We start from the raw sequence: 25,826 nt of genomic DNA on the forward strand, positions 1-25,826 counted from the left end.
ATACAGTAACTCACAAACAATAAACACACCAATTAACCTTAGACCCATCACACAAACCCCACCCCCCAGGACTTCCAGTTATTTAATCTGATCTCATACTACCATTGGTTTTGGTACTTTCCAAATAATGCAGAAGGGGATGCCAATTTTTATTGAACTGCCCATATCTGTTATTAAGTGTGAATCTTATTTCCTCCAGATGAAAAAAAAGTTCAAATCATTTCTCTTAACCATACCTTGTTGGATGGGACATCTGTCCCTTTCCAAGCCCTTAGTACAATTTTTTGTATGATAGTATGATAGTAACTGCTGTTGGGAGTTTTCTAAGTGTCAATATAACTTCTTATAGCCCTAAAACCAAATCAGAATTGGATCAGGACCTAATATCTTATCTAAAACTATAGAAAGTGTCTCAAAAATTTCAACCCAAAAATTGGTCAGTTTACTACAAAGGACAAGGCTATGTTAAGGAGTGGCCTCTTCATATTGACATTTGTCACAGATAGGAGACTCCTCTGGAAAAAATATCTTATGTAAGTTCTGGAATAGTGTAACCCAGGGGTGTCCAAACTACGGCCTGCGGGTCATTTGCGGCCCGTTTCCTTTTTTGGAGCGGCCCGTGAGGTATTTTAGAAATAGAATGAAAGTTGACCCGCTGTTTAGCAGGTTTTTATAATGTGAGATTCAAAGTTTGAACGCTAGGTGTCAGAAACGGGCCAAAAAGTCTAAAAGCGAAGAGAGTGCGCATTTCTAGCACAGAAAAACGGGCCAAAGAGTCTAAAAGTGGAGAGGGTGCGCATTTCTAGCGCAGAAAAACGGGACAAAAGAGTCTAAAAGCTGAGAGGGTGCGCATTTCTAGCGCAGAAAAACGGGCCAAAGAGTCTAAAAGCGGAGAGAGTGCGCATTTCTAGCGCAGAAAAACGGGACAAAAGAGTCTAAAAGCGGAGAGGGTGCGCATTTCTAGCGCAGAAAAAAGGCCAAAGAGTCTAAAAGCGGAGAGGGTGCGCATTTCTAGCGCAGAAAAACGGGCCAAAGAGTCTAAAAGTTGCCGTAATTAAGGAGTTTAATATTAAGAGACATCATGAAATGAAACATAAATTTGAAAAATCTTAGTTTACACAACACTGTCAAAGAAAGATAAAGTAAAATGGTGTGTAAATGAAAGTAATCAGGAAAATGTATTATTTAAAGTGGTATATTTCATTATTTGTTTTATTATAGAGTCTGTGACCCGTGACCTATATTTTCCATCTGGCCCACCAACAAAAAAAGTTTGGGCACCCCTGATGTCTTCCAAAGCCTCTTCCCACAGATCCTTCTCAATATGCAACCCAAAATTCCTGCTCCCACTGTTCTTTAAAGGTATCAGTGGATGGTTTATGGGACAGAGACTTCTGCCGTGTCTCGCTGAAGCTAAAGAACACTAAAACACTGGCCTATGGGATTCGTGTGAGGGGTCCGGTAATAATATGTACAGTAATGAAAGACCAGTGACTGGAGGCATTGACTGTGATCATTGCCTGTGATCAATCTGCACAGTGGACTGTGGGTAGTAATGCCTTTTATGGCGTATTTACAGTATTTACATCTATATCTACACGCGGTTCACACGACAGGGACTGTCAGGGATAGCCTGCTATATTAAGATTCAAGATTCAAGATTTTTATTGTTACGTCACAAAGTACAGGTGTACATGTGAGTGAAAAACAAACTTGGGTGCAGATTCCCACCAATGTGCAGAGAATAATATTCACAAGAAGAGTAATATATATATATATATATATATATATAATAAGACATACAGATAGCTTTACAGTATAAATTATTATACACAATACACTCAATAACACGTAATAACTTAAAACACTATAGACAAATATTGCACAGATGTAGATATGCAGGTATATATAGAGTGTGTGTGTGGAAGTGAGGAAATAGTCCAGTAGGTGACAGAATAACTATGATTAAAGTGCAGGTAAGGAGTGAGTTGAGTGGGGAGTACAGTGGGCAGAATGCTGTATAATAATATGGGAAAGTCTGCATATTATTAGATGCAGTGTAAAGTAAAGTGTAAGTGCGGGGTGCAGAGTTTGTATGGGTGTCAGTGGGGAGGGTTGGGCAGCCTGGCCGCCTGGGGGAAGAAGCTGTCTATTAAGGTGGGCTGGCCATAATAACAGGTGGGCACTTTGGGAGGCATAAATCTTTAACATGAATGTGTGGTCTAAATAATAAACACAGTGTATAATAACATAAAATGTAGTGTACTATGCAAAGGCAATATGGCATTGGCAGCAATCCATCTATTAAAAAATCATAGTATATGTCTAAATCTAAGTCTAAAATATCTGTGATATCAGTTCATTAGTGTTTCTTTGATTGGTTTGATTGGCAGTTCGCATTGAAAAGTTTCAAAAAAGCTTTATTTCAGTAATTCAGTTCAAAATGTGAACTGTAGATATACAGAGAGTGTATATCTATTTTAAAGGTTTATCTCTTTTATTGTTGATGATTGTGGCTTACAGACAATAAGAAACCCCAAAAATCAGTGACTCATCTCAAAAGACCAATTGGTACTTTTGGCAGTTGTGGGCAGTGTGCCAAGTCCAGCTGGAAAATGAAATCCGCATCTCTATAAGCTCTATAAGTTGCTGCTGTAAGATTTTTTGGTAAATACTGTGGATCGAGGAATGTTATACGCCCGCACAACTTAAAAAAATGGAATATCCAATATCTCATCCATCTGACCTGGTCTCACTAGAGAACACCTCACAGCGTATACCGTATACAGGCGTGGGCAGAAAAGAGTAGCGGTCGCCTTGAATCCAATAACATTTGTGAGGCACTTGCAGAAGGATGAGTCAGCGTTTCCCAGCATGCTCCGTCCTCCGTCCAGTAGCTGCTTAATCATCCTTAATTATCATCAGCTGGTAAAAGGATCTGGCCTTTAGTCTAAGAACTGCTGTTCCTGCTTAACCGCTTATGTAAGACGCAATGTAACCAGCGCTGCGGTTCAGTGGTACAGAACATCTACCGCTGAAACTGTTATAACGCCCTGGCCGCGGGATTACGCTCGGTTACACCACCATTATGGAGCTTGAACTCATTAATTAGCTAATTAATCAGCACTCTGGCCCTATCAGTCTTCAGTTTTGTCTTCTGCTCGTGACCAAAGCTGTTTTTTGAGCTGTTAGGCCTTGACAGTGTGTTTTTTGGATGTTGGGATCCGTGGTGAAGAGCGGTGGCAGAGCGAAAGGAGGTCGGTCCAATGGCACTGCTAGGACCACTGCTAGATGATGATTCTCCCATTATGTCGCCAAGGTTCTGCAGGCTCAGTTTAGCCGCGCTAAAGATAGCGAACTGCTACAGTATTGCATGCCTGGTTTAGCTCCCGCTAATAGCTCAACCTGTAACTCTACAAAGTTAATTAGCGTCTGACTGGAAAGCCTTTTCCAGGTTTTGTCAAATGAACTTAACTTAGGTGACTTACGCAACTCAATTTATATAATTAACACAATTTACACGCGAATGTACGACTGGCATTCCATTATATAGATGTATTAAACACAGAGAATGATCTATTTTAAGTGTTTATTTCTTTTATTGTTGATGATTATTATGGCTTACAGCCAATGAAAATCCAAAAATCAGTGTCTCAGAAAAAAATAGAATATTATATAATAATAAGACCAATTGGTACTTTTGTTTAGCAGTGTGGGCAGTGTGCCAAGTCCTGCTGGAAAATGAAATCCACATTTCCATAAAAGACGTTATCAGCAGAGGGAAGAAGCATGAAGTGCTGCTGTAAGATTTTGTGGGAAAACAAAACTGCACTGAGTTTAGACTTGATAATAAAACACAGTGGATCAACACCAGCAGATGACAGACATGACTCTCAAAACCAAACAAATCACTGATCATCAGTAAATTTTACATTTTATTTAAAGGAAATCAAGGGAGCAGAGTCTGGAGGAAGAGTGGAGGAGAGACACATAGTCCAAGCTGCTTGAGATCTAGTGTGAAGCACAGATGCTGGATTTCATTTTCCAGCAGGACTTGGCACACTGCCCACACTGCTTACCAAAAGTACCAAATGGTCTTATATAATATTCTAATACTTTCTGAGACACTGATTTTTGGGTTTTAATTGGCTGTAAGCCATAATCATCAAAAATAAAAGAAATAAAACACTTAAAATAAATCACTCTGTGTGTTTAATACATATATATATATATATATATATATATATATATATATATATATATATATATATATATATATATATATATAACTGAAATACTGAAATAAATATATTTTTTAATGATATTCTCATTTTTTTAAATGTACCTGTATATTTAGTTTACATTCATTTGTCCATCATTTTTCCAAATTGTTTGCAGTAAAAATATAAATTGGCTTTTAAAAGTAAAGCAAGTTTTTTTTGGCAAATAAAAAAATATATTTCTGGCAAATATATATTTGAATATTACATTAAACATTTCATTCTATACTGTAATTCTCAGTTTACAGTGATTTTCGTTTTGTGCCTGGACATTTTAATGTCACTTAAGAAACAGGATGAATTCTTAATCTTAATCTTTCCATTTTTTTATTCCTGTTTCATTATTGATGTTCTACAGTCTTCTCCATCTTTTTTATTTTTTTTACCAACATGACAAAAGTCACGGGATATCGATATGAGAATATTGTATCAGAATGCACAGCATGACTTTATCCATGGACAATTTAATCATTTCATTGCAGCTTATCCAGTGCTTGTCTTAATGAATTTGGTTGGTACCACTTTAAAATAAGACTACCTTTATAACGGGTTTATAAATGGTTTACAATTAGTTTATAAATGGTTATGAAATAGGTTGTAAATGCCTTAAAAATCATTAATAATCAGTTATAACACATATGTAAAAAGGGCAACAATATAGATGGCTGTGAGTTCAATATTTGGCAAACAACAGGTCATTGTTGCCCTTTCTACGTATGTGTTATTAATAACTGATTATTAATTATTTTTAAGGCATTTACAACCTAATTAGTAACCATTAATAAACTAATTGTAAACCATTTATAAACCCTTTATAAAGGTAGTCTTATTTTAAAGTGGTACCATTTGCTCTAGTCTTTAATCACATGTAATTATGACAATTTTGTATCAAGCAGCAAGCAAAAAAAAAGTTGTAGCATGATTAATATAATAGTTTAATATAATTTGACATATGTGACACTGTATGAAATGGGCATACATACTGGGCAGCCAATCGAAACTTTGAAAAAAAAAAAACAAAAAAAAACAAGTACAAGCATTGCTAATTGCTAAAGGGGTACTTGATCTCATGCTAGCATCAGTTCTAAAAGTTGAAGCTCATCTCGCTTGAGTTCAGGTCTGAGATTAAATACTTGATCAAATAGCTGATCAGCTGATTCTGCCAATCATATCCCAAAGACAATGACCATCCCCACAGACAAATCTGACTTAGAGACATTTCTATTTTATGTTAATGCTGTTCTCAGGCTAATCCTGATTTCCACAGCAAATCAAAACTCAAATCCAGAGGTGGGAAAAGTGCTGAAAAACTGTAATTAAGTAAAAGTACCTTTACTTTGCTAAAATTCTATTCAAGTAAAAGTAAAAGTACCCGTCTAAAAATCTACTCGAGTAAAAGTAAAAAAGTACTCGATTTAAAATGTACTTTGAGTAAAAGTTACATAGTTACTTTTAATTATTTGATGTAAAAAAAAAAATAAAAACAAATCATAAATTAAATCGTTTTTAATGAACTATTATTCCACATAATAATTTGGACCTTTTCAGGCAGTTTTGGTTCAGACCAGCCCATAAAACATTTTCAAGAACAAGTGGCATAAGTTATAGATTTCTATGATGCATTTTTTTCTTTACTATTAAAAAGTTATGGTCATATATGTGACTATAAACTGTAATTTTATAGTTTTACAGTTTATTATTATTTTTTAACTTCCCATTGCTAACTGCTATTTACATGTTTTTTTGCTACCACTTTATAATAAGAATACCTTTATAAAGGGTTTATAAATGGTTTACATTTAGTTTATTAATGGTTACTAATTAGGTTATAAATGCCTTAAAAATCATTAATAATCAGTTATAGAAAGGGCTGCTCGATCCTCTTTTGGACTTCGATGCTCGAGACCATGACATAATTTCGATCGATTTCGATGAAATATCGAAATCGTGACACCCCTAATATTCATATTGCAAAGCTAATTTTGATGGCTAGCAATAAGAAGGTCCTTTAGTGTCAGACAGCACTGCTCTCCAGTTGGCTGACCTCTGCTTTAAAACCTATCACGGATGCCTTACCTGGGTTTATTTCTGTCCGCCCTGCAGGCCACAGGCCATGGCTTATCGTCCACCTGCCACCGGCAGGACAGGGGTGAGGGACAGGAACGTGAGCGCGGCTCGGTGCTAGTGCTTAAGATTTTCCATGGTCGGCCAAAATGATTACACTCGGCTACCCAGGGCTCATGTGCTTCCACACATACAGCTCCGGAAAAACATAAGAAACCACTTAAAAATGATGAGTTTCTTTGATTTTACCAAATTAAAATCCTCTGGAATATAATGTTAATCAGGAGGAAGATGGATGATCACAAGCTGATCATCAAACCAAACAGAACTGCTTGAATTTTTGCACCTGGAGTGTAAAGCATAAAGTTATCCAAAAGCAGTGTGGAAGACTGGTGGAGGAGAGAACATGATATTTTATTGATTTTTGAACTCTTTAAACTTTATGAATATGAACTTTTTGCTCTGCATCTTTTTTTTTTGTTATTTCAGCCATTTCTCATTCATTTTTCATTCTTTTTTTTTTTTCCTTTTTATTTGGAATTTGTCCATAGTCCGTAGTTTATAGAATAAAACAACAATGTTCATTTTACTCAAACATAAACCTATAAATAGCCAAATCAGAGGAACTAATTCAGAAACTGGAGTGTCTCTGAAGGGTTTCTTATTTTAATTTTTATTTTTTTTCCAGAGCTGTATATATATATAAAATAATGTGAATTATAAACATATGAAATATGTTATAACCATATTTAAATTTAGCCTCGGAAATGTAGCTAAATCTTTGATATTATGTAGTTAAAACTTTGATATTATGAAGCTAATAAAGCTAATAAATATAATTTTACAGCTTAAACAGCTCTCTAAATATAAATATAAAAATATGTATAGCATTCAAAATATTTCTAGAATATTTAAAGAAGATAAGTAGTTTTTTTTGTTTTTTTTTGTACATCATGCAAAAGTTCCTCAACTCAATGAGCAGCCATGGGCTTAAACAATTACAATTTTCAATTGATTTATGGCAAGATCTTTTTCTAGGCTATTCCAGAAACAAAACAAAAAAAAAATAAACATTCATTTATATGCTGTGACTCTCTGTTTGACTTATTTTTTAGAGCTTTGTAGCTTCCTACTGATCGAAACTCACTAGTGAATATTCGTGTATATTAAGCCAGTGGGTTTATTTTTATTAAATCGAACTGACTGACAGAACTTTTAAATGGCTACAACTTGTTGTAACTTTTAAAACTAGTAAACCAAGGCAAGTAAAAAAAATCTTTTTGCTTATCTGCATCTTTGTTTTGAAATATCTTTCCATATATATTTTTTATTCTATTTCTATATATGTTGCTTCCTAATCATTTTATCTAAGACATTTTAAGGTTTAGTAAAATATAATCTACCTAGTGCATCTCAAAAAATGTATTACACACAGAGTGCTCTATTTTAAGCATTTTTTTTCTTTTTATTTATTGTTGATGATTATGGCTTACAGCCAATGCAACCCAAAAATCAGTGTCTTATCAGATGACTTTTATGGAGATGCGGATTTCATTTTCCAGCAGGATTTGGCACACTGCCCACACTGCCAAAAGTACCAGTTGGTCTTATATAATATTCTAATTTTCTGAGACACTGATTTTTGGGTTTTTTATTGGCTGTAAGCCACAATCATAAACAATAAAATAAAGAAACACTTAAAATAGATCACTCTGTGTGTAATATGTCTATATAGGAGTTATTGAAATAAAGTAACTTTTTTTTCAATGGTATTCAAATTTTTTATGAGATGCACTAGTATGTTCAATCCCTAACAAAATAAGCATAGCAGAGTAAAATATGGGTGAACTTTATAATGATAGCTCATTATGATAGTTAATCTGGAATTTAACAGATATAATAATGCATTAAAATCAAATTAGGGTAGTCAAAAGTGATTATGAAAGGTGAAGAACATTTATGGATTATTTTGCTTTTATCCAGCGTATCTACAAAATCAAACTCCACTATACACAATGCTTTATCTTATTAAAATGTACGTTATTAAAAACGAGTGAAAAGATACTGCTTGCTATGGCATCATACCGTAGTTGTAGCTTTGACAAGCATGATACATCATATCCCATCATGCTCTGGCCTTTGTCAATTGCTCTACAGAGTAGTCTACCGCTCATGTGCGATGCTACCCTACTGTCGGCTATGCTTGGTCTTTGCTAGAAGCTTTTGCTGTTTGATTTTTTTGTGTCTGGGAATTTAAACAGAGGCCTTAAAGTGATAGTTTGGCAAAACAATCAACTGTAGCTTGTAGGGGTGTCACGATTTCGATATTTCATAGAAATCGATTAAAATTATATCATGGTCTCGAGGATCGAAGTCAAAAAGAGGGTCAACAATCCCTACCTCTAAGCTACGCAAATGGCGCAGCACACTGTAGCGAGAATGTGGACATTCTCATCTTCTTAAAGAAAAACTTTTAAATATAAAAATAACAGTTGTTTTGTCTAGCCTCAAATATGTTAATAGTTTTGGTACCTTAAGGAGCATCTTTCTCTCAGATAAAGTTAATAATATATCTTTATTAAAGAAAAGAAAACGTGTCATTCTCAGGGACCGAAAAAGTCTTAAAGTCTTATTTTTCATGTTTAACTGTTATAGTAGGATAGAGTTCAGTTTGTTAAGGCTCTATTTGTTCTATTATTTTGTACATGACTGTTCCTGTATTTTTGTATTATTTATTTAGTTATGTTGCACATTGCTGTTTTAATAGTGCACACTGCTGCTACCAAAAAAATCCACTAGATGGCATTACATATATATCTTAATTAAATTATTTAAATTTGACCATTAGTGCCTAATGTGGTGTATTACAGATCACTTGTATCACTTTGCATCACTTATATCAAGCCCACCTTTTGAAATAAGATATTGTACATTTGATGAATCAAACCAATGACTGACCATAGACTAATCTAAAACTGGCATAGGCCTCTCTGCTGTAAAAAAAAAAAGAAAAGAGAAAATCGAGAATCGAATCGAATCATGACCCTAAAATTGGAAATAAAATCGAATCGAGGATTTAGAGAATCGCGACACCCCTAAAAGCTTGTTTATCTCCCTAAAGTTAAAGTAGACAATCAGCCAAGAAATGTTTGGTGTGGAAGTTTGCCTCAGTGCTGGATGGAACATGCAATGGTACCTTATGTTTGTGTACCATTTAAAAACAATACATACATATATAGCACCTAATAATGACTGTTAAATATATGATTTAGTTTTAATGATTTGTTCAAAAACATTGCTAGCACGCTAACATTGTTATTAACAGCTTTGACCCAAAACCTCTTGATGGCACAGGTTGACAAAATGTTAGAATAGCTGTGCAACTAAGCACCTTGCTTATGCCAGGTTCACACTACATGATTTTAGCCCAGTTTTTCAGTGGCATGCTAGATATCTGACCCAGTCGGCGACTGGGAGTCAGGAGCTGCGGACACCTACAGCCAGTGAGACCAAAGAAAGTGCGATCGATGGGTCCAAAACAAATATCTGCATGACCAGAGCTGTTTATGGAGTCTGACCACTTTCTGCCCCCCTGTTATATCAGTATATTTCTTTTATGACTATAACTATAGAGTGGATCCTCTATATATGGGGGTGAATGGAGCTAAAAGCTAAAAAAAAAAAAAATATATATATATATTAATAATGGTGACTAACTACTAAATTCTATTCTGAGTATTCCTTTACTTTTAGAAAGCAGGCAGAATAATGATTTTTCCTTAAAAAAAAAAAAAAAAAAAAAAAGGGAAGCGTGCCTGTTAACATCCATTTTTTCTTTTAAAAGGCTTAGAACCGGAGTTTAAAACCTTAAAAAAATAATTTGATATAGTTCTGTTTTAAGGATATAATTACATATTTCAGTTTAAAAATAATCAGACCTTTATAATATCTGAGTTTACTTAATTGCTCCATTTAAACCCACACATTTTCGTATCAGAAAATATTCTGTGGTGGTGAATCAAAAAAGCCATTTTATTAAAATTTCAAAAACACACAACTGAAACTGCACATATTTTGAGTTCTATATAGTGGGATATCTGGACAAGTACTAGTTTTCTATTGGAACTATTTTGCCTCACAACACCTTGCATGTATTCCTCCACCATCAACAAATTTGTTTTAAAAAATATGGTGAGCTTTTAAAGGTTTAGCCATCTCTAATTTAATTTCCTAAAATTAATACAAAATATTTTATATCCACCTCCATACAATTTTAAGCTTTTTTACTCCGGTTTTGAATCCTGTTCATGCAGCTTTCCATTGGCTGCCAGAGCTCTGAGAGAGCACAATTGGTCTTGCTCTCTCTGGGTGGGTACAGTAGAGTAGATGGTGCTCTTTCCCCTCATTACTCCAAAGGGTGATGTCGATCAGCACAAGGCTGCGTCTGTGAGCTGATGTATCAGAACCAAGTCGCTGTGCTTTCCTCCGAGCGTTAGCGCTGTGATGCTACTCGCCAATGCTACAGCATCAGCAGCAGCTCAAAAAGAGAGGCGGTGGCTGACTTCACATGTATCGGAGGAGGCATGTGCTAGTCTTCTTCACCGTCCTGATGGTGGGGCATCACTAGTGATAAGGTTCTAAGTGGTAGGGCAAATTCTGCTGCAAGCTCGAGTCTCAGTGCCGGAGAAGTAATCTATAGAACTAAACTATAAAGACGCACTGGATTATAAGGAGCACTGACGATTTTTGGAAAATAAAAGGATTTAATAGTCCGAAAAATACAACTTGTAAATATTATCCATCAGATTTCTACAGTAAGTGGTGAACTGCATGTGGTAAAACACAGAGAAAAGACCAAAAACATAAATTCCAAGCGAGACAGCAATACAAAAAAAGTTTTAAAAAGTGTATTTCCTTCAGTTTGGTCTCATTTTCACCAAAGGTTTTATTCATTTTAACGCATCTCTAGCTAAAAAACACCTGCCTTTCCGTTCAGCAGTTTTACACAGTGTTATATTGTGCGTGACTGTGATCTGAGTTATAATATCACTGATTTATAACTCTCTTTTTTCCCCAAAGGTCAACAATTCTGTAGACGATGAGAACAAACTATCGGTATGTACAACCCCTTTGTTTTATTTGTGTTCCATTTATCTAGATTTATTTTTTTGCAAATTTGGGCAATTTGGCTGTTCCTGTATTGTTTTATTATTTATTTTATGTTGCACATTGCTGTTTATTCTATTCAAAGAATTTAAAAAATAATACAAATTTCATGAGTGTGTGTTTTTAATCTTATTGTGGGTACATGTAGCCTAAAAGTGCCTAAAGTTTCAGAAATGGTCAGCTACATTATATTTATCAAACATTTATCTAATAATTTAGAACAGTATATAAATTGGAAGCTAATCAGTCTATTCTAACTGACTCTCCTTTAGGCTAAACCCCGCCTCCAGAGAGGAGGAAGCTCCGCCTCTTTGCACAATTCACTGATGAGAAATAGCATCTTCCAGCTGATGATCCACACGCTGGATCCGCTCAATGAAGGTAACGCACTAAACTTAGCGTTGTAACCATTTCATTTTGACGGATTAAAAAAAAAAAAGACAGAAAGGAGATGTGAGAGATGAGATGTGGTATTCTTAATGTTGGCGTTTCAGGAAAGTTCAAGGAGAAAGCTTCAATTCTGCACAAGATAGCAAGAAAAAAGGGTCAAGATGAGGCCAACGGCGTGGGTGAGTATCAAACAATGATATAAGTGTACAATATAGTATTTGAGCAAAATCATACAGTATGTTATAAATGTTTGATCAGTTTGATCACAAAATGTTTCACATCCAAATCCACTTCATTTTCCAGCAGGACTCGGCACACTGCCCACACTGCCAAAAGTACCAATTGGTCTTATATGATATTCTAATTTTCTGAGACACTGATTTTTGGGTTTTCATCGGCTGTAACCCATAATCAACTGAATTACTGAAATAAAGTAACTTTTTAATGGAATTAATGATATTAATTTCGTATATGTAATATATATATATATATATATGGACTTTATATAACTAGGGTTGGATATTGTTGGAATTTTATTTTTCCAATTCTGCTTTTCCATTACAGTTCTTAGCGATTCCACGTTTGATTTTAAATTGGTGTAAAAAAAAAATGCAAAAAGTTTAGACGTTAATAGGTCTGAACTATATGCCCCTGCAAAAATATATCCCAATATATTTCTTACAGTTCCAGTTGATACATTATAATGCCGTAACACAACACTACACGCCCCTCTGTAGCCTAATAGGGAGAGGCAGTAAGGGCAAAAACTTTCCCTGTCCTGTTGCTGCTGTCTCGCGACACTCACCTACTGTCCCGCGGAGCATTTTAACTGTCTCGCAGAGTTTATCTACTGTCCTGCGGAGCTCTTTAACAGTTAAAGAGTTCCGCGCGATAGTTAAAAAGCTCCATGCAACAGTTAAAAAGCTCCGCGCGACAGTTAAAAAGCTCCGCGCGACAGCTAAAAAGCTCCGCGCGACAGCTAAAAAGCTCCGCGCGACAGCTAAAAAGCTCCGCGCGACAGCTAAAAAGCTCCTTTAGACAGTTAAAAAGCTCCGTGCGACAGTTATAAAGCTCTGCATGACAGTTAAAAAGCTCCGTGCGACAGTTATAAAGCTCCGCACGAGAGTTAAAAAGCTCCTTTAGACAGTTAAAAAGCTCCGTGTGACAGTTAAACAGCTCTGTGCAACAGTTAAAAAGCTCTGCGCGACAGTTAAAAAGCTCCGTGCGACAGTTAAAAAGCTCCGTGTGACGGTTAAAAAGCTCTGCGGTACAGTTAAAAAGCTCCGCGGTACAGTTAAAAAGCTCCGCGGTACAGTTAAAAAGCTCCGCGGTACAGTTAAAAAGCTTCGCGCGAAGGTTATAAAGCTCCGCGGTACAGTTAAAAAGCTCCGCGGTACAGTTAAAAAGCTTCGCGCGAAGGTTATAAAGCTCCGCATGACAGTTAAAAAGCTCCGTGTGACAGTTATAAAGCTCTGTGCGACAGTTATAAAGCTCCGCACGAGAGTTAAAAAGCTCCTTTAGACAGTTAAAAAGCTCCGTGTGACAGTTAAAAAGCTCCGCGGTACAGTTAAAAAGCTCCGCGGTACAGTTAAAAAGCTCCGCGGTACAGTTAAAAAGCTCAGCGGTACAGTTAAAAAGCTCCGCGGTACAGTTAAAAAGCTCCGCGGTACAGTTAAAAAGCTCAGCGGTACAGTTAAAAAGCTTCGCGCGACAGTTAAAAAGCTCCGTGTGACAGTTAAAAAGCTCCGCTTGACTCTAGCTGCACCCGCAAAAAAAAAGTTGTTTTTTTGAAAATGAGAATCAATTCTGAATCGTTCAAAGTTAGAAACGCGATTCGAGCTCAAATTGATTTTTCCCTGCACCCCTATTACATTAAGTACAGATTTTAATAAAACTATTACTTTTATTATTAATTTACCCAAATAAACCGTCAAAAAGAGAAGGTTTGGTCTACTAGAGGGAGCCTATTTTTTTGTTTGAGTGCTTGGGTTTTGTTCTGGCTTTGTATTCTGCGTGGATCATAACTTCTTGTAAACATTACTGCATGGTCCTTCATTAAAGTTTAATTCGCTGTTTGATTAAGCTTTGTGTTCTAAAAAGGTTTAAATGTGATTTCTTGCCTTTGCTTCTTTCTTTCTCTCTTTATTTGTTGTGAAGTTGATAAGAACCTGCCCAACAGCAGCAACGTGGAGGTGGAAGTGACTCCACCCATGAACGGCAATGCAGGACAAGAGGTGAGGTCATTCTCGGGACCACCAGCGTCTCCAGATTCACACGTATACCAATCATAATACATATTTACAGGTTGTAAAATGTATCTGACATAATAATTAGCGTTATTCAAGCCAGATCTATTATAATATGCAATTGCTATGATGTAAGATTTTAATTCTCGAAGTCTGGTGGCTCTGTGATTGATGTCAGTATGTGTTTTGTGTTTTGTTCAGCAGGCCGAAGAGGAAGAGGAGGGGGAAGATCAGCCTCTCAGCCTGGGGTGGCCGGACACAAACCGGAAGCGACTGACGTACTTGTTTATTTTTCCCATCGTGTTTCCGCTGTGGCTCACGCTCCCTGATGTCCGGAGAGAGGTACCAGTGACATCATACATGTGCAGAATTTCTGTTAATCAATCCCAAAAAAACAATTTCTCATTAGAACAGCTGCAAAAAAAAATAATTTATTTTTTATTATCTAATATCTAAAGCGCATCGGTCAAGTGAGGATCGCGTAGCTGTTTTTAGGGCATGCTCCTGTATCTTTGGCATTATGAGGGTGCAAAAAAGGCATGAACTAATTCTCTTAATTAATCATGGGTGTGTTTTTTGGGCGTAACGTAATACAAACCAATCAGTGTGCCAGCTGTCATTCCCTTTAAGAGCCGGGTGAGCTCTGACTTTGGCGTGTTGGTATCTTAACAGTGCAGCGCTTTTGCGATTCTCGTCAGAGGATACTGGACTGCGAGTTCCTGCTTATGGCTATTCAGGAAGAGAAAGACCAAAAAAGGCTGGAGTTTAAATAAGAGAAAAAGAGACTGTAAAAAAGATGGACGCCATGTCAATGTTCCCATTCATTCAATAAAAAAGAAGCCAAACTCTTCCGCCATGTTGGCGATCCTGAAACCCGAGTCTGAGTAGAGACCAGAGGAGGGAGAAAGACTGTGGAGAGACAGCCTCCTCATTTAAATAACCCCGCCCCTGCTAAGGTCTGCCTCCACAGAGCTAACTTATTCAAAGTCTATGGTCCCGCCCATACAGTCACTGGTCCCACCCCGGCTAGATGTAACCCAGCCCTTTTACACACCAATAACCACACCTTTTAGAATAGAGCTGAATAACGTTTTAAAAAATGAATTTTTGAACAATATAAGCAGAGGTTACACTATCTGTTGCATTTAAATAAAGGAGGTAGAATTACAGTATATTAGAAAAAAACGTGATTAAAAGTTTTTGTCTGTTTTGCCATTGAAACCTATGGGGATGGGTGGAGTTACACAGCTTTCTGCAGCCGAACAGCAGGGGGCGCCCGACCTGTGGTGGCTTCACTTTTGAGAGACGATGCTCTGTCCAGCTATACACAGTCTATGGCAAGGAGAGACAGAATCAAAAATGGAGGAGATGGGGCGTTGAAGGGTTGTAAAAACTTCCAGAGGCCTTGTTATTTCATAACAACACTTAAAGTACACCCTGCACACCCGCCGCATTGTAACGCAATAAACATATGATATCAAAGACACATCCTCACGCCCTAAATTAAGCAGTGCGATGCACAATTGGCCAGTGCGCTACAGATCACTAAAATCCCAACAAGAGTCCCTGGGAGTGAACAATGGCAAAAAAAAGTGAAAAGGGATTGAAACCACAAGTAATCTGAACACCATGCAGTTAGCACCATGATAATTGGTAGGGCGTAAACCAGAAGCTCCGGGGTAAAAAAAAAAAAAAAAAAAAACTACAGACACCACCGCTCACATTAACTGCATCCACTTTTTATTATTAAAGTGACACTGATTCTTTGTAATGCTCTCTTACAGAAAGCAAAGAAGTTTTTCCCCTTCACGTTTCTGGGTTCGATCTCTTGGATTGCTGCCTTTTCCTACCTGATGGTTTGGTGGGCTCACCAGGTGAGTACCAACATGCGTGCACACAGACCTCAATCTGCTTTAATAATGTTTTTACAAGTTACAAGGGACTAGATGTAGCAGCTCTTAACTGGTCCTGGCATTTTACCAAGTTAATTCCCCACATTTGAAATGTGGTATGAATTAGTATTTCAATTTTTTTAGTGATTTGTTTTAGATGTTTTTAGCGGCGGTGACAGGCCGCTCTCCCTTCCATACAAGAATCCAGTAGCCAATAAACAGCCTTATTCAAATACTGTACATTAAATAACATCAAGTGTTCAGCATCACTTATCTTACTTACTTTTCACAAAGTGAATTCAGCTGATTTCCAGCTGAAAGATACAAGCTGCACAGGGATAGGATAGTAACTTTAGTTGAGGTAGCTTTAGCATTAGCTAAACCAAGCTAGACCTAATGGTGACCTGGATAGTAAGGCACATTTTAAGCGACAACAGTAATGAACAGGGGTGTCGCCATGTTTTTTCTTCTAATTCAGTAGGTCTCGCCGCTAGGGGGTGCCTAAGTAAACAAAAAAAAAGCCTTTTAAAGTCTTTCCCATGTAGCTTGTTTTTAACACAGTAAACACAGTCAGATTACAGTCCGATAATATTTACCTCTGAGCGGTGAAAGAGCTAGCACTAGCGCGTGGTTAGCAGCTAATGCTAATACTGCTCCAGCCTTGGTGCTGGAGAAACTTCACTATAACACAGAAACTCCTGTATAAAGCTGTACTTCAGCAGAGTGGCTTTACTGCTCCTTAATACCACAAATATAATTATCGTTTTATACCTGAGCTAAACCAAAACGGTTTGAGAACCGCTGGTCTAATTATCTGGTTACATCAGTTCTGGTTGGTCCAGTTTTTTTTGTCCAGGTACTCTTTACCCTCGTTAGTCAGGTAGACCTGTTACGAGAAGCTCTGGTGTTTTAAAGGAAGCATGTCACTGCCTTAAGCACGGCTGGACCTGCAGCAGGAACAGAAAGGAACGGCTAATTGGCTTTGGGATTTGGCTGCTTTTATCGCTCAGGTCAGAGTCGCACCACGGCCTGAAGAGACATCAGACTTTACCTGCAACTACCTCTGCCAACACACAATGCCCTTGCTCTCTCTCTCTCGTCATTATCTCTTTTACTCTCGTCCCTCAAATCAAAGATTAAAGTGGCAATTTTAAAACGATTAAACCATCATTTTGTACAACTTGTGCTGAATGTCCTAAAGGAAACATCTTATTATGCAGGCTAAATTACTGCATAATCGCTGCGCTTTCCTCCGAGTGCGCTGTGATGCTGCTCGCCAATGCTGCATCAGCAGCAGCTCGAAAAGAAGCGGTGGCTGATTTCACATGTATCAGAGGAAGCATGTGTTAGTCTTCTTCACCCTCCTGGTGTGTTGGGGCATCACTAGTGATAGGGGGAGTCCTAATGAGTGGGTTGGGTAATTGGCCGTGTAAATTGGGGAGAAAATGGAAAAAAAAAAATCACTATATTTGAAATATTACGTTAGGTACGGATCACAATTTAAAGTCTTTTTCTGTAGTAGTAAACATGTTTAATTTCAAAATATATTGCTGTAGGAATTGCTAATAATGGGAGTAATGGGATGGCAAAATGAGATAAATTGCCTATTTGGATGGATATAGACCAGAATTTACACTCCTATAAAATTAGGTATTAGAAAATCAAGGTATTGTCAAATGACACCACTGAAGTCTTGAAGAACAAATATTGCAATTATATGCCTACACTCTAAAAAACAGAGGTACGATATGAGTACTTTTTTGTACTCAAAGGTACACTCTTCATAATTGTACCCTCAGAGGTACAATATTGGTCTTTACAGGGTCAGATTTGTTCCCTCTGAAGTACAAACTAATTTGTAACAGCAATAAGTACAGATTTGTACCATTTAACCTGCAGCCAAAGGGTACATTCAGTATTCTGCATCACTGCACTAATAAACAATATATATTTTAATTGCACATTTTTTTATTTGAAAGCCAGACAATTTTGGATCATCAAGTTTTTGAGCCATATTCAGTTGATGATAATGTTTATAATCTTTATAATCTTTACTGGCACAAAAAACATGGGTACAAAAAAGGACTTTCACTGAAAGGCACTTTTTTGTACCTCAATATAAGGTACAGCCCCAGCGACAAGCTTTGTACTCTTTTAAGTACAAATCTGTACTTACTTTTCTTAGTTTGTAAGTATAAAAAGAGCATTTTAGAGAGAGTAGGTGGAGTCTCACTGTTCCTCCAAGGGTGTACTCACACTATTGTGCACTATCGTTTCGTTGAATCGTACTGGAGCACTGTTCTGCCCCCTCCTAACTCCCCCGCTGGCCTGCACACTGCGTTTAAACAGTCCTTTCTTGGAGGGGGGTGTACTTTGGGGGTAACCGTGCCTGGGCACAGCACAGACTGTCTAGTATGAATACACCCTAAAAAGATGGGCAGAGATTCACCAATCACCAATCAATGGAGTAACTGAATAGAACTGAAGTTTGGTTAAATGTAGTCTACTGTACTATTAATTCTTATTCTTAATATTCTTATTATACACATATCTATCACTGATATGTCCATACCATGGCGATGTCCGAACATATGGTTTGTTATTGATTCGGACTCAGAGAACTTAATTCACTTGGGTGTACAGTGTACTGAGCACTGTTGTGGCTTGCCCTGCAGGTCGGTGAGACTATAGGCATCACAGAGGAGATCATGGGGCTGACCATCCTGGCTGCTGGAACCTCCATTCCTGATCTCATCACCTCCGTCATTGTGGCAAGAAAGGGTCTGGGGGACATGGCTGTCTCCAGCTCCGTGGGCTCCAACATCTTTGACATCACTGTGGGGTATGACAGCCCTCCTCCTCCTCCTCCACCTGTCCAACAGCAGATTAGCTGATTTATATCTGCATTGACTTGTTTTCAGCCAAAATATGTAAGTCGTCAGTTATTAATAAGGATAAGAATCGATAGGATCAATTTTGCGACCGCTGCAAACACTCATTAAAGCCAGCGTTAAACTCTCTGCTCTGTCAGTTTGGCATTTTTTTTTTCATTGAATCATACTTGTAGAACGTGTAAAACTATTTGAAAAAAATGTCGAGCTTAGACTAACCAGATATCCCTGTCCAGAGTTCGTCACTCAGAGAAATACAGTAAGAATCAGCATACAGCACAGCTAACAAACACCATGACCAAAAGTAACAACCACTGAAAAACTGCAGGAATTGTGGGAAAGGGATTTTAGTCATTTTTAGCATTAGTAATCAGCCCTTTTTGCTTTTCTCCTCAGATTGCCGTTTCCATGGCTCCTGTATGCAATGTTCCACAACTTTAAGCCGGTGGCAGTCAGCAGCAATGGTCTCTTCTGTGCCATCGTCCTGCTCTTCCTCATGCTCCTCTTCGTCATCATTTCCATCGCCGTGTGCAAGTGGAGGATGAGCAAGCTGCTGGGATTCTTCATGTTCATGCTCTACTTCGTCTTCCTGGTGGTCAGCGTCATGCTGGAGGACAAGGTCATCACCTGTCCTGTCTCGATCTGAGAGAAAGAGAGATTTTAGTCTGGCACTGTCCCGGTGGAACCGCGCTGTTGCGCACCTTCAGAAACCACAGGAACCAAACCTTGGAGAATCGGAGAAAGGCGAGGACCATGTGGCATACATGTTGTGGCACAAACACTTCTCCCATAATGGAATTGTGGTTGTTTTTTTTTTTTCTACTGATATTTTAATAGTAAATGAATGAAATCATTAATTTTTTTTTGTTCATTTTTCATAAGAACAAAAGAGAAAAAGAGACCCTTCCCTCATAGCTCGACATGAGGAACAATCTGCACAAGCACTGTAGCTTTAGGCTGTTTTGATTCGTTGGGATGAACACAGAAGGAAGGGACACGTGTAACGGGAGACGCTGCATCCAAAAATGGAGCTGGACAGCTGGGAATCTCTCTCCAAAGACTCAGGGAAAAAGCAGAAATTGAAAAATTAAAAAACTAACCACCCGACCACGTTCAGGACTACAAAAAAGGACAAAAAAAAAGCCTTGTGTTAGACACTGAACTTAAAAAAAAAAAACTGTCTATAAGGGTGGGAGATCAAGTATCAAGTTTGCTCTGTCAGCATACGGGTCAGGGTTGATTGTTTGTTTCATTTCTGTGTATACCGTATCATTTTAACATGGCAAATTTTAGCGCGCCATTTAGCACTAGCGTCAGACTTCTGTAGCTACAGCGCTCCGCTAATCGCTCCAAGCTGCGGACTTACTGCTAAAAAAATATATACTGAATTTAATCAAACAAAGTTAAGGTAATTCTTTGTAACTTACTGTGCAACATTTCGTATGTTGTTTCCTCTGTGAAATCAACAATTCTTTTTTTTTTTTTTTTTCAAATCAAATAGTAGCGGAGGTTTGAGGAGCAGGGTATCCATCTCATTTCTTGGTCATTTCAAGGTTTGGTTATGTACAGCTTTCTCCCCTCTAACTTAAAAAAAGTATTTGATCGGCCAAGACGAGTGTTTTAAGATTTCTTCTTTAGTTGTGCTCTTATATACTGTATCTTTCACACTATAAGGCGCACCAGATTATAAGGTGCACTATCAATGAACGTCTATTTTCTGGTCTATTTTTACCACGTATATGGTGGTGGGGAGGGGTGTAACTTTAAGTTAAGTAAAGATAAGCTAAGAAAACAAAAATAATTCTTTAAAAAAAAAAAAACTTTTTAAGTCAATTGAGTGCTAGACTTTAATCTACACAGATTTCTCTCCTGAAAATTTATTTGGGTGAGTAAAGCGCTTCTGTTTAATTTTTTTCTACAGTACACTTAGATTTCCAGATTTCCACTAAGGCTAGGTGCAGCAGCATTAGCATTAGTGGCTAACTGCTACCCCTAGCCATGGTTAGCGCTGGTAAATGCCACCCGACGGCAATGCACTTATTAGCTAGCTGTTCGTCCCACGTAGCTTGTTTTAGCATGGTAAACACGCAGAATACAGGCTGATAATACTCACCTCTGAACGGCGGAAGAGCTAGCGCTTAGTGCGGTTATCGGCTAATGCTAACGCTGCTCCAGCAGTGCTAGCTGGGGTTAGCAGCAAGCTACAGGCTGATAATACTCACCTCTGAACTTCGAACTAAACTTTGGCTTTACTGTTTCCTACAACCTAACTGGTAAAATTTGCACTGACGATTTTTGGGAAAATGAAAATATTTTAAGTGCGCCTTATAGTGCGAAAAATACGAAACATGGTTAATGTAACTAACAAAGATAGAGCTGTTCCATCATTGTTAGCCTTCAGATCTTTTTTGCTTATGTGTTTTAAAACACTATTATTATCCATTTAGCAAGAAGTATGAATGATTCATAATTACTGTTTAAAAAAAGGCTATTTTTGGTCGTTTTCATTGAAGCCTCATTAAAACCAGATGAAGAATTCAAGCCAATTCAGCCACCAGTCGTATCTTGGTTGATGAACTACATTTAGGCTAAGAGGGAGAAGCTGGATAAGTCTGATTATCCTCTGATCTGTTTCTTTATACATTAAACAACAGGCTCTCAGTAGACAACTGACTTTAATGCACATGCACTGTCATCCAAAGGAATGGAATCACTTGCTATTTCACCAATTCTTCTCTTTTTATATACAATAATAACTTGTATAATGTGGTCACAAAAGATTGTCCAAAACATATCTTTATAAAACAATGTTATAAAGTGATTAAACATACACTGAAATCACCAATTTACATATTTTTTCAAGTGTTCTGCCTTAAGAATTGAGCTCCATTCTATAATACAAGACTTTGTGGATAATTAATAATTTTACTGCTACATGCTGGATTTTTTAGTTTCTCAGTCAGCACTTTTAAATTTGCTGATTGTTTTATTTAAAAAAAACTGTGATTCCAAACTTTTCAATGGGAGTGTACATAATGAAACATACCTACAGCTAATGATATTTTGGGATGTACAAGATAATATATATGCATATACAGCTCTGGAAAAAAAAAAGAAAAAACACTTAAAAATGATGAGTTTCTTAGATATAACCAAAATGAAAACCTCTGGAATATGGAAGATGGATGATCACAAGCCATCAAACCAAACTGAACTGCTTGAATTTTTGCACCAGGAGTAAAGGCATAAAGTTATCCAAAAGCAGTGTGTAAGACTGGTGGAGAAGAACATGATGCCAAGATGCATGATTAAAAACTGTGATTAAAAACCAGGGTTATTCCACCAAAACTTAAAACTTTATGAATATGAACCGTTATGCTTTTATATGCATTATTTGAGATCTAAAAGCTGTGTTTTTTTTTTTTTTTTTGTTATTTTTATTTGGAATTTGCGAGAAATGTTGTCTGTAGTTTATAGAATAAAACAACAAATGTCAATTTACTCAAACATATATATTAAACATATATAAATAGCAAAATCAGAGAAATTGATTCAGAAACTTTAGTGGTCTCTTTTCAAATTTTCCAGAGCTGTATATTTGTTCTGTTCAAGTTTTTAAAGACCAAATACAGAGTGGACATTTGATATAAACACAGCCTTCACGAGCTTGTAATTTCTAATTTTACTTTCTAACTTTCTCTCCTCTCGCACATGTTTCTCCTTTCGATGCATCCACACCATAAAGACAATTTTTATTTGTACGATAGGTGCATTTTTTTTTTTTATCTTCATCAGCAAGATCTACTGTATCTAGGCTATTTAACTGCATTAAGCATCAGTTACTCACCTTTTGTTTCCAGGACTGCTGAAGTGAACTGAAGCTGAGCTGAGCTGAAGCTGAGCCGACAGGACAGGCATAAAAATCGGGCTCACGCAGACTTCTCTGTTTCCTGTGTGGGCAGATGTTGCAAATGTGAACGGACTGAATGATCACAGTTTTCTGACGGTGCTTTTAGTGTTGCTTCCACCACCTCCACAGTCCGACATTATGCTTAACATTAGATGAAAAAGGGTCCTGTATCTATCCATCTCTAAGTGTTGTGTATGAACACTGACAGAAATAAACATGACATGTAAACTCAGCTCTACCTGTGATGCTGCTTCCAGAGAAGAAGCAAGGTTTGTGTTTTTTTTTGTTAGTTTTTTTTTGTTCTCAGATAAGACTGGTGTCAAAGCGGGGGAAAAATATGCAGAGGCAGTCATCAGGAGTCAGACACCTGTGTAAAACAGTTCAATAAGGGTGCTTTCACACCTGCCTCGTTTGGTCTGGACTTTCCGACTTTTCAGTTTGGTCCGAACCAAAGTAGCAGGTGTGAAAGGGGCCGTTTTCACACCTGTAGTTCGTTCCTCTGGTCCGAATTAGGGCGTTTTCACACCTGTAGTTCGTTTCTCTGGTCCGAATCAGTTAATGAGTTCGCTTACTTGGAGCGATTACGCTCTGTTCGTTCTGGTTTCACATAGACATAAATGTAAACGCACCAAAATGCGCATCAATAAACGACGCGAGCAGCCTGTGTCCTCTGATTGGTCAGAACTGTCTGACACGGGAGTACGTTAAATATAAATATACGAAAAAATAAATACAGCGAGAAGATTTTGTGTTCCAGCGCAAATATCTGTGCTTTAACACTGAACGCTGAAACGCTGCACTTTCAAACACAGTGTTTCTACGTGCAGCGCAGATTTATACATAATAAACAGAGTCACGCGGCTGTGAGCTGTGAATGCAGCGCAGACGCCGCGTGCATGGACACAGTGTTTGTTATCAGCTGTGGTAATTAGCGTTATCTGGTTAATATATGGCTTATATTTAATAGCTGTATCACGTTCTCACCACAAGCGAACCGCTCCAGAGTTCGTTTGGTACCGGACCGAGACCACCTCCTCTAGCTGGTCTCGGTCCGGTTCTTTTGATCCGTACCCGAGTGCGATTACTGTTTTCACACCTGCTCAATCGAACCGCACTGAAGTTACAAACGGACCAGAGTTCGCTTTAACCGGACCAAATAGTGCTGGTGTGAAAACGTAGAGAGGTGGTCTCGGTCCGGATCTTATGAACCATGGTCCGGTTCTCCTGCAGTGTGAAAGCGCTTTTCTGGATGGTTTGAACTTTCAGACCAATTACAGGAAGCTGAGCAGGCGTTCCTCAACAACGGCAGCAGCAGAAGAAAAATATTACTGACCAACTACTACTGACTGCAGCCTGCGGGAAGACGGAGTCGGACGTCCAGCGAGTCCAGTTCCACCCACTTTGTCCACGCCACGCCTCGTCAGTCTCGCAGGCTTGTAGTGTTTTACACAGTATTTAAGCCGGACGACGCGGCACATTATATTTAAAGTCCGCCAACTGCCCTGTACATTGTTTACTTCCGCTCAGAGGCGGAGTTAAGACATGACGCTCACAAAGTGGGCGGAGCTGGACGCAGTGGACGTCCAACTCCGCCTTCATGCAGGCTGCAGTCAGTACCCTCTGAAAATAACCGGAAAAGCAGGAAAAATGATGCATGGATACAGCTGCTTCAGGACGAGCACGTTCGTTTGGTGAATTTGAACTAATCTAGAGTACTGTGCCTGAAGTTGCTGCTGCTGCTGGTATAAAAACACAATAGCAGCACTACTATGGAGACGAAATGAATCAGTTCATTCGTTTTATCCTTATCCGGAAAGGCTTTCCACCGAATGAAGCGAGAAGGGTAATGCTGCAGACCGGAGCCCCCAGTGGGCGTGGCTAAAGGGTGTGTGTCAATCATTTTCGACTGCAGCCAATCAAATACTACACTTTCGTTGTCAATCACTTTTTATTAAGCCAATCCTCAGACAGACCAAGCTGTCCATTATTTTTTACTGCAGCCAATCACCTTAACAGATCTGTCAAAAGTGATTTTTTCCCTTTATTGCAGTAATTGCATTAAATCGTGTTTACACACACACACACACACATATATATATATATATATATATATATATATATATATATATATATATATATATATATGAAATTACTGCAATAAAGGAAAAAAACACGAAAATGCCATTCCAGAAAAACAAGTATTTAATCTTTGATTTAAAGTTTGATTTAAATTTAGAGTTACTTCTTTTTAAGAGCGGCATATGGGCAGGAATAACTACAGTAGCACGAAAATGTGTTTAAACTGTTAATATAGTATTTTGTAAAACACTTATTCACATTCAGCTTCACCGCTTTTCAGAAGTTTAAATCGCTCTACGTTTAACCGGTAGCAAAGCAGTTTCCGCCTTCTTTTGACAGATCTGTTAATGTGATTGGCTGCAGTAAAAAAATGATGGATAGCTTGGTCTGTCTGAGGATTGGCTTAATTAAAAGTGATTGACAACGAAAGTGTAGTATCAGATTGGCTACAGTAGAAAATGATTGACACATGCTCCGCCCTTTAGCCACGCCCACTCATCATAATGAATCATAACATGATTCTGAGGTAGCCTGTCAATCTGTGTAGACACCCGCCCCCAGGGGACGGAGCCAATGCGAGAAATCTCTTTCTCAAGAACCATACAAACTATCAAGCTCTGATTGGCAGGTATCATCTTGGGCCTAGGTCCTAATAGTATACTAAAAGAAAATTTGATATGTACATTTTTGTGGTCGCTATTAGCCAATCAGTTTCCAGCAAGCTTTTGACAGGCTAAACAATCACCAATCAGGACATAACTCATACCCTACATGTATATGAGGGCCTTCTATCATCCATTAAAATGTTGCGTTGATTGGCCTCTTGGGGGCGCTATAGCAGAAAATATATCAGTTATATCTAAATGTACATGTGGCCTAGGCATATGAATATGAACCTTTATAACTTT

General features: G+C 37.8%; 1 protein-coding gene and 1 long non-coding RNA gene across 2 annotated transcripts in view; one reads left to right on the forward strand and one right to left on the reverse strand.

The window, feature by feature from the left end:
* The window catches only part of slc24a2 (solute carrier family 24 member 2), a 33,915-nt gene extending 13,497 nt beyond the window's left edge, over positions 1–20,418 (forward strand). Inside the window, exons 3-10 of the mRNA XM_015603191.3 lie at positions 11,424–11,459; positions 11,783–11,891; positions 12,005–12,079; positions 14,058–14,134; positions 14,348–14,488; positions 15,931–16,020; positions 18,714–18,880; positions 19,326–20,418. Coding sequence (XP_015458677.1) covers positions 11,424–11,459; positions 11,783–11,891; positions 12,005–12,079; positions 14,058–14,134; positions 14,348–14,488; positions 15,931–16,020; positions 18,714–18,880; positions 19,326–19,575 — 945 coding nt within the window. The 3' untranslated portion in view covers positions 19,576–20,418. The remainder of the gene's footprint in view (positions 1–11,423; positions 11,460–11,782; positions 11,892–12,004; positions 12,080–14,057; positions 14,135–14,347; positions 14,489–15,930; positions 16,021–18,713; positions 18,881–19,325) is intronic.
* Positions 19,455–24,356, reverse strand: LOC111195180 (uncharacterized). The gene is made up of 3 exons (XR_007429455.1): positions 24,173–24,356; positions 22,777–22,879; positions 19,455–19,571 (listed from the first exon to the last, which is right to left on the reverse strand). It is a non-coding gene; the product is annotated as an uncharacterized LOC111195180 (long non-coding RNA).
* Positions 24,357–25,826: the final 1,470 nt, after the last annotated feature.

This window comes from Astyanax mexicanus, chromosome 25 (assembly GCF_023375975.1).
Source record: "Astyanax mexicanus isolate ESR-SI-001 chromosome 25, AstMex3_surface, whole genome shotgun sequence".
In the NCBI taxonomy this organism is placed as follows: Eukaryota; Metazoa; Chordata; class Actinopteri; order Characiformes; family Acestrorhamphidae; genus Astyanax; species Astyanax mexicanus.